At 47.7% G+C, this 10000-nt stretch overlaps 1 protein-coding gene across 1 annotated transcript in view; it reads left to right on the forward strand.

The window, feature by feature from the left end:
• The window catches only part of blmh (bleomycin hydrolase), a 36293-nt gene extending 29561 nt beyond the window's left edge, over positions 1 to 6732 (forward strand). Inside the window, exon 12 of the mRNA XM_080547551.1 lies at positions 6369 to 6732. Within this exon, the coding sequence (XP_080403677.1) occupies positions 6369 to 6517 (149 nt within the window). The 3' untranslated portion in view covers positions 6518 to 6732. The remainder of the gene's footprint in view (positions 1 to 6368) is intronic.
• Positions 6733 to 10000: the final 3268 nt, after the last annotated feature.

The following is a 10000-nucleotide window of genomic DNA, read 5'->3' on the forward strand; positions in this document are numbered from 1 at the left end:
GGAGGAGGAGCGTGAAGCCTTGGGGTGATATCTGTTATGTTAACTGAGACAAGTTCTGTTACTTATTCTGTTACTGTTACCCAGCTTACATCCTCCTTGCCCTCCTCTCTCTCTCTCTCTTTCTCTCTCTCTCTCTCTCTCTCTCTGTCAGTTTATCTCTCTCTCTCTGTCAGTCTCTCTCTCTCTGTCAATCTCTCTCTGTCAGTCTCTATCTATCTCTCTCTCTGTCAGTCTCTATCTCTCTCTCTGTTAGTCTCTCTCTCTCTCTCTCTCTGTCAGTCTCTCTCTCTCTGTCAATCTCTCCCTGTCAGTCTCTATCTATCTCTCTCTCTGTCAGTCTCTATCTCTCTCTCTCTGTCAGTCTCTATCTCTCTCTCTGTCAGTCTCCATCTCTCTCTCTGTCAGTCTCTATCTCTCTCTCTGTCAGTCTCTCTCTCTTTCTTTATCTGTCAGTTTCTTTCTCTGTCAGGCTAGCTGACTGTCTCTCTAGACTGTCTGTCTGTCTGTCTGTCTCTCTAGACCAGTGTTTTTCAACCTTTTTTGTGCCACGGCACATTTCTTACCTTGAAAAAATCCCACGGCACACCGCCATCCCAAATGTTACAAAATGATACATAGTAGCCTATCATATACGTAACATTATAAGAACTTGTCGTTATACTCACTCAGTGCGAAGCCTGGCCCTGTATGTTGGCCATGTATGCGAGCCTCGCGCACAATTTGTCACTTGCAAGCAACTTTGCGTCATCACACTTCTCATCAGTTCAAACGGTTTTCAGCTCCTCCCGTAACTCAAACTTTTCCGCGGGACAATCATCGGCGTATGGAGCAATAACGTCTTATGCTGGGCTCCCATCTCTTCACATAATGCTGCATATAAGCGGCTTTTCAGAGGTCTTGTTTTTACAACGTTTACCATACGAACAACAGCATTCAACACAACAGCTATCTCCGCTGGTAAAGTCTCGGCAACATAGCTGCTGCTCCATCAGTGCAGACACTTACGCAGCTGTCCCACTGAAGTCCTCCCCTGTTGTTTTTTTTATGCAATGTCTTGCAAAAAATAAATTTTCTGTGATTGTGTCTCCATCCACAAAGCGTGCATTGGCCAAGAGTTGAGCCAAGACTCAAGTTGCAAAGCAAACTGCCCACTGCCACGTATCTTCTCCAAAACAACATTTTCGATGTCTGCAGACATGTGATCAATGCGTCTGGCAATCGTCTTAATGAATGAATGAAACAATGTAGGTTATTTTTATCATCTTGGGGTATGGGCATACAATCGTTAGGTTTTTCAGTCACTTATTCACACACCCTCCTGTCAGTCACCTGGAAGAGGACGCTTTGCGGACGGCGATACACTTTTCTCTGACTGTTACCATTCTTAAGCCGATCTTTTTGGGCTCATCAACTTCTAACATTACACTCTGTAATATCATATTTCTTGGCTCCTCGACAGTTGTTTGATGCCTCTGCTTCATTGACCACCATGGTCTTAAAATTGGCATCGTAACTCCTCCTCTGTTGTTTGTTAACTTGACCAACCACTTGAGCCACTTTTTTCGAGCTGGTCCGAGTGTGTCTCTGCGGTGTCTCTCCGCGGGTGTGTGTGTGAGTGTGTCTCCGCGGGTGTGTGTGTGAGTGTGTCTCCATCTCTCCAGGCACCGTCACTGGGGTGTGTGTGAGAGGGAGAAACACGGTGGCTCGCGTGGGGAACAGAACAGTCTTTTGGCGCCATACGTTGTTGTGAATTCATATTGACGTGTAAAAGTCTAGGGTGCGAATATAAGACGATGCAACTTTTTCTGACTTTTTTCCGGGGGAAAAAACCCCGTCTTATATTCGGGGCAATACGGTAAGTGGAATTTGATAATTTCCCACGGCACATCTGATGATCTCTAACGGCACACTAGTGTGCCGCGGCACAGTGGTTGAAAAACACTGCTCTAGACTGTCTGTCTGTCTGTCTGTCTTTCTGTCTAGACTGTCTGTCTGTCTGTCTTTCTAGACTGTTTATCTGTCTGTCTGACCTTTGTAAACATGTTGTCTGTAGTTGTATCGTTATAGAGAGAGATGACAGGTCAGGTGGTACATGGTGTTTCTCAGTCATCCCTTAGCTGGAACATTCCAGTCCAGATTATTAAGGTGGTTTTGGTTCAGTTCAGTGTACTGTATTTCAATTTCTCTGCCAAATCACATCACATCATCAAAGACCCCCCCCCCCCCACACACACACACACACACACACACACACTCTCTCTCTCTCTCCCTCACACACACACTCACTCTCTCAACTCATTAAATTCGAGAGAGAGTCTGGGGTGGTGGGGGGGGAGAGAGGGAGAGAAGGGAGAGAGGTGTGTGTGTGAGAGAGAGAAGGGGGGGGAGAGGGGGAGAGAGGAAGGGAGAGAGGGAGAGAGAGAGAGAGTGTGTGTGTAAGGCTTCAGGGGTTACTCTCTCCTGTCGCCAGGGTATGTGTCGGGCCCGGGGGGAGCAGGTCTATCGAGGTCAGCCCAGCCGTGACTGTTTTCAGAACCGCCTCAGGTCCCCCAGGACGGACGCTTTACGGCCCTTTAAGGACAACGTTTGTACTTTTACTCCACGTTACGTAAATACGGCCAATGTGTTTTCATCCCGACGTGTGATATTTCATTTCTGACAGAGACATTTATCTCGGCTAGAAATAGCTTCCCAAACACTTTCCTGGATTATATAGAAGTCCCAACTCTCTTTTTTTTTATGGCCACTTCAGCTCGGCGCAGAAGGAACACGAGTGTTATTTTGTACTTTTGACATTACGGCTCCCTTGTTAGAAAGTATGTTGTGATTGCCGGCTACGGACTTACGTTTAGGTCTGCTAGCGTAACGCTGATCAGGATCAGTGGCGCCTGGAGCGGCTGGAGGTTAGAGAGGCTGCGCTAGCATTTGGAAAGGTCGCTGGTTCGATCCCCCCCTCAGGAGGGAGCTGCATGTGCCCTTGAGCAAGGCACTTAACCCCTAATTGCTCCAGGGGCGCCGACTATGGCTGACCCTGTGCCTAGAGTAAGCACTGCCAAATTCTAAGACTTGACTGACAAGTTGTTTGCATGGCAGATAAAACATTCTGTTCCTGGTGGAGGTAGAGATCGGACGCCAGGATCCCGTCCGCCGATTTCTACCTTTGCCAGCCTCCCCTGATACTGATGGTTTTCTCGTAGACAGAAAGGGGGATGATGAAGAACGTTCTCTTCTAAGACGTGCAGCCCCCTCTCCTCTCCCCCCTGTTACAAGGCCGTTGGGTTTTGGTTCCTAATCTCTCTCACACCAGCTCGATCCTGCAAGACATGGTTGTCCTCCATAGTCTACCATGGTTTCATCTTGTCCTCCATAGTCTACCATGGTTTCATCTTCAAATCTTACTCCCAGGTTTGGAGTCTTAGTGCCAGGTTTGAAATCTTAGTGCCAGGTTTGAAATCTTAGTGCCAGGTTTGAAATCTTAGTGCCAGGTTTGAAATCATAGTGCCAGGTTTGAAATCATAGTGCCAGGTTTGAAATCTTAGTGCCAGGTTTGAAATCATAGTGCCAGGTTTGAAATCTTAGTGCCAGGTTTGAAATCATAGTGCCAGGTTTTAAATCTTAGTGCCAGGTTTGAAATCATAGTGCCAGGTTTGAAATCTTGAAATCATAGTGCCAGGTTTGAAATCTTAGTGTCAGGTTTGAAATCTTAGTGCCAGGTTTGAAATCTTGAAATCTTAGTGCCAGGTTTGTAATCTTGAAATCTTAGTGCCAGGTTTGAAATCATAGTGCCAGGTTTGAAATCTTAGTGCCAGGTTTGAAATCTTGGAATCTTAGTGCCAAGATTGAAATCTTGGAATCTTAGTGCCAGGTTTGGAATCTTAGGGTCAGGTTTGAAATCTTGGAATCTTAGGGTCAGGTTTGAAATCTTAGGGTCAGGTTTGAAATCTTGGAATCTTAGGGCCAGGTTTGAAATCTTAGGGCCAGGTTTGAAATCTTAGGGCCAGGTTTGAAATCTTAGGGCCAGGTTTGAAATCTTGGAATCTTAGGGTCAGGTTTGAAATCTTAGGGTCAGGTTTGAAATCTTGGAATCTTAGGGCCAGGTTTGAAATCTTAGGGCCAGGTTTGAAATCTTAGGGCCAGGTTTGAAATCTTAGGGCCAGGTTTGAAATCTTAGGGCCAGGTTTGAAATCTTAGGGCCAGGTTTGGATAAAAGCGTCAGCTAACATAGCGCTCAGTACCGCTCTGCGCCTGCAGCCCTGCCTGAGAGACACACAGCCCACATCTGCTGACCCTTCAAGACAAATAATGACTGGAGGGTAGACGGGCCACCCAGCGCCGCTTCTTGGAAGCCCGGGCCGGAGGGGAACAGAACACAGGCCGGACCGGGGGCGTTGTTTTGAGCTCCGGCACGTTCGTGCGGTCCCCCGTGACGTCATCGACATAGCTCAACCTCTCAACGGGGGGAGTGACACACACACACAAACACACGCTTACACACGCATAAACACGCGCTTACACACACACACACACACACACACACACTTGTGTGTACACACACACACACACATGCTTACACATACACACACACACTTACACACACACACACACACACACACACGCTTACACATACACGCACACACACACACGCTTACACACACACTTACGTGCGTACACACATACGCGCACACACACACTTACATACACACACACACGCTTACACACACACACACGCTTACACACACACACGCTTACACACACACACTCACGTGCGTACACACACTCTTACACACACACACACACCCCACTCCGGCCCGAGAGAGGGAAAACCTAACAGTCCTGAGAGATCTGGTCACCAGCTTCGTTACACAGAGGGGCTTAACGAGTGGGCCGGGCCACGTCAGCCAGGTCTGCTTCCAGGAACCATCCCAGTCACTCACAGAGCTGTTTGGGAAAGGAACGCCTGATATAGCTGGGAGGATGTAGTGAGGACGTGGCTAGCTAGCTAGGAACACTTCTCAGTAACAAGTATCAGAAGGTGAACAGGGCTCGGAGGGTTATATTTGACTCTGAGCACTAACTGCAGGCAGGCAGGCAGGCGGGCGGGAGGGCGGGCGGGCGGGCGGGCGGGGTCTCTAATGCTATACAGAATTAATCAAATTCTGTGTGTGTGTGTGTGGGGCCTCATTGTAATCCGTTCCATCCATTACAATGAGCCCATCCTTCAGTCTCTACCTCCACCAGCCTCCCATGGTACTGTCGTCCTGGGAACACAGTGCAGTACAGAGGTTGTGGTGGTACCATCATGGATGGATTATAGTTTTGACAGGTCGCGAAGGATAAACCAGCGTTTCCAACCACATTCCTCATATTCCACATATCCACACCCACTCTTCAAAGGCTTTTTTTATATTGAGTTGATTATTTGACTGGGTAAACGTGGAATAAACCAAACCCTCTCTTGCTTACTGTTAGAGCGTTCACTTCCCCATGTCTGTCCTGTCCTGCGTTGCGTGTTTGAACGTGATGCAGTTTGACAACCGGGTGTGTCAAGCTTATGACTGCCGACGGTCCCTGGCCTGAGCAGAGATGACGTTCTCCTGCTGTGTCTGATGGATGGATGACTCACTTACTGTGTCTGATGGATGGATGACTCACTTACTGTGTCTGATGGATGGATGACTCACTTACTTGGGTCAATGTATTTGTTGTGAGTCGCTTTGGATAAAAGCCAAACATGTAAATGTAAGCCCAACAGACGGCCCACAAACTGGAAGTGTCCAGGTTTCTCCTGCTCCATGTTGTCCAGTTGGGCTATGCCACGATGTAAACATTTCAGAACAAATGAAACAGATGTTTTTGTCATGATAGGGGGGGGGGGGGGGGGTGTAACAATCTTTCATTGCCAGTGACATCGTTGTTAACAGTGAAAGTGTTGTTAGCGTTCTAGCTGCGTGTGTTCTTTTTAGCGCATGTTTGAAATGGATAAACACCAGTGGGTTTTCATAATACAATCCAGCGCAACTTGGGGGAGAACTGAAATAGGATGTGATTTCTAAAATGGCCGCTGTGTCTCTGGTTCATTTTGGTTTATCAGTTATGTCAGTTAACAGTTGGTTTCCTGTTATCTTACATTGTCTCATTATGGTTGGCGTTAGACAGTGAATCATCCTTTTATAGAACTTTATACAATGTTAGCATTTAGACTGCTGGACCATACAATTTTCTATCATAGGGTTATATACAACAGTACAACCAAAAAACTATGTAAATGCAATGTTGTTGTTTTAAAAAAACAAAAAACAACCAAAAAACGATGTAAGTGCAATGTTGTTAATGGAACACTAACATGGCTGCCGTGTCTCTGCCCGCAGGCTACCTGATCATGACTGATGACTGGTTCAGTGAATACGTGTACGAGGTCGTCGTGGACAAGAAGTACCTTGCCCCTGAGGTCCTGGCAGTGATGCAACAGGAGCCCACTGTACTTCCTGCCTGGGACCCAATGGGAGCCTTGGCGTAACTATGGAAACAGAGGACGCCACCCTGCCTGGTCTCAGCCCCCTCCCCCTGGTCTGTTTGACTCCGCCCCCCTTCTCTCTCTAGTTTCACTGCCCCCACTTCCCTGCCCCCCCCTCCTCGCCCCTCACAAAAAGTGTCTGCTAAAATGGTTAAAAAAATACAAAATAATAATGCAAAAATAATACAAATAATAAAGTATTTGTTTTTTTTACTGGACTTACAGCACATTTTGTTTTGTCTTTTTTTCCTCCTCTCTCATCAACACAGCAGAGTGCTTGTTGCAGTTAGTCTGGGAGTCATAGAAATAGCATGAGTAGAATGGACATGGGCCAAAGCAGTTTGGATAGTACATGAAGAGATGGCTGACATCAGTGGTGTAGTGTAGTGTTTTCTAGTGGGTATACTGTGATTTTTCCCTCCCAGCCTCATATCGTTCATTTCGGAACGCCATAAAAATAAATCTGCGCTCCCTGTCTAACGTTATATATATATATAAATTACATCTGATCTGTGCATGATAGTGCTGCATTTGGACATATTTCATGTCGCATCTCCCCCCGTTGATGGTATATGACGCTATAGTCAGTCCCAATGGTCCAAATTCAAGTGCTTCGTAACACAGACGGGGTGAATTTTATATATGAAAGTGAAAGTTCTGTCACAAAACGCCGTTACGTATCCTCACACATTTTTAAGTGGGTATATGGAAATCCTTGGCCTTTCCTCGTGGGTATACGGCGTAGTCCTGCGTATCACGTAGACTACCCCACTGGCTGACATGGAATTGTAATACATACAGGGGTGCAAACTTGTCACCTTTCTGCTAACTTAACCGTTTTCACCTCAAAATAGGTATCCATGTGAATTGTGTAGATCTGCAAAGATCTTTTTTTTGGGGGGGGGGGGGGCTAAGTCTCATCCAAGTCACATGATGTGCGAGCTACCTAATCTCCCTGTCTGCTGAACTCCGCTGATGTTGAAATAACTTAGGTACAATTCCAGACAGTGTGGAGAACACAGTCACGGTAAACTGTTTTCAAAGTAATTATGCAAAAAGCCTCATTTGAACCGAACATTCCAATGTCAGTTGAGTTGAGCTGCTTGTTAACAAAGCTGTACAGTAAATCTTCCAAACGGACACTGAAAGATAGCCACAGGTACGCCCAACGAGGAATGTCGATTTGAACTGACATATACGTCCGTTCTTCTATTCCTACACTCAGAGCTGAGCTTTGTGGGAAAAAACCCGCCTCTCTACCTACACCTCCGTCTCTCCTGTTTCTATAACCTTGTCTGAATAAAGTATCAAGAAATACGACATCCCCTTAAAAACACAAAAGAACACACTCTTAAAGGGGTCCAAGGTCTAAACGTCCGAGCGCTTTAGGGGGGTGCCGTGTGCGTCTCTGTCCCAGGCTGATTAGCTAGGTCACGTCCTGTCCTACCCAGCCCCGGCCCACCGCGTCACATCTGTCTGACGTCCTTACGGTGGGCCAACTGTGATTTACAGCCTCAATAACACCCGACTGCCGTCGCTATCGCCGTCCTCTTCCTTCCCCCTCGTCCTCCTATCTGTCCGCTCGCTAGCTCGCTCCTCCGGGTCAACGAGCGAGAGCGGGGCCGGTCCTCCGACAGGGTGTTTCAGGAAGTGGTGTGGGACTTGTCACGGCCTGACCTTTGAACCCCCCCCCCTCTCTCCTCCAGCTATGGGGGCCACCGACCGCCTGAGTTATGGCCCACTGACGAGGCCTGGCCCACTAACGAGGCCTGGCCCAGAGGGGAAGTGCTCGATGGCCCACTGACGAGGCCCAGAGGGGAAGTGCTCGGTCAGCATCCACCAGCAACCTGTTGTTGAGGCTGAGGACAGGTTCACACAGAGTTGAGTGGCAGCGGTGGATAGACGGGTTAAGTGGTGTGTGTGTGTGAGAACGTCAACGTCAAGAACGTCATAATAGGATATGTACTGTTGTTATAAAGTAATAAATACAGTAAGATAGTACAGTTATGGGATGATGATTACAGTGTGCTACAGACAATAGGTAGTAGGTATATACAAGAGATGGATAACAGTAGGCTGTGTCCAGTTAAGGTAAGGAACAGTATGGTGTATACAGATGTATCAATTAGAGACTAATATCTGAAATGAGATATGTACAGAAATGTGCAAAGATAAGTGTGTAAACAGCAGTGGTGCAGTCCTGGCTCACCTTAAGACCCCCACTGGATCCCCACCAATTTGCCTCCCATAAGAATAGGTCAGCGGAGAATGCCATCTCCACGGCACTCCCGACCCACCTGGATAACAACACCACCTACGTGTGTCCTGAGCCCTCTCCTCTACTCCCTCTTCACCCATGACTGCGTGCCTGTGCATGGCTCCAACACCATCATCGAGTTTGTAGACGACACCACGGTGGTAGGCCTGATAAGTAACAACGAGGAGGAGGTCTAGCAGGAGGTCCAGCACCTTTAAGTTCCTGGGTTGTCCACATCTCCGAGGACCTCTCTTGGACCCTCACCTCCTCCACCCTGGTCAAAGGGTGGTAGGTAGGTGGATAGGTAGATAGTCAGGTCGATAGATTGATATGTAGTTAGGTAGACAGACCGACAGACAGACAGACAGCTATATTTACATTCATGTAACCTTCCTCAGTGGTTTCCAGCCAGTTTGATTTAGAGACAGGAAGGAGAGTAGGTGACCTTCCAGAGAGAAGCAGTCAGAGCTCTTGTTTTACAGCATCTTTGGGAGCAAAGAATATATCTCAGGGAGTTTGAGCCTTCCAATTTTGAAGCATGTGTTAGAGTGGCGTATCTTACGGTACTTGAATGTCAAAAAGAGGGCGAGAGAGACAGAGATAGACAGACAGACAGAGAGAGGGTTTTAAGGTGAGGGTAAAAGTCGTGGTCAGTTTTAGGTTTTGACCTGGTCGGTCTATCAATGGGATGCTGCTCAGCAAATCCCCTTAACTCTCTCCACAGTAGTTCAAGGCCCTCTAGGGCATGTTCTAGATCAGGCATGTTCTCGATCAGGCCAGGCTGGTGGAAGTAGAAATGTAGGGGCGGCTGTGGCTCAGGAGGTAGAGTCGGCAATGTCAGCGGTTCGGCGGTTCGATCCCCGGCTGACCACGTGTCGTGGTATCCTTGGGCGAGACACTGGAACCCCAAATTGTTCCCACTGAGCGGACTGGCAGCCTTGCATGGTAGCTTGCCGCCATTGCTGTGTGAATGTGTGTGTGAGAGGCCATTGTAAATCACTTTGGAATAAGGCGCTATATAAGTCAGTAGCCTTGAGAACCGAAGGTTCTCGATCCTAACGGCCCTTAGGGGGGCAGGAGCCTATCTCCTGTTTCCGTAGCGTGAGGCGGCTTGATGTACAAGTACACCCCCCTGGACATGACGCTGGTATGTCACAGGGTCTTACTCCCCCCAATCCAACCCTTGATGCTGAGTGCCAAGCAGGGAGGCAACAGGTACCGTTTTTATA

Source organism: Nansenia antarctica (assembly GCF_963989245.1).
Source record: "Nansenia antarctica genome assembly, chromosome: 17".
Classification (NCBI taxonomy): Eukaryota; Metazoa; Chordata; class Actinopteri; order Argentiniformes; family Microstomatidae; genus Nansenia; species Nansenia antarctica.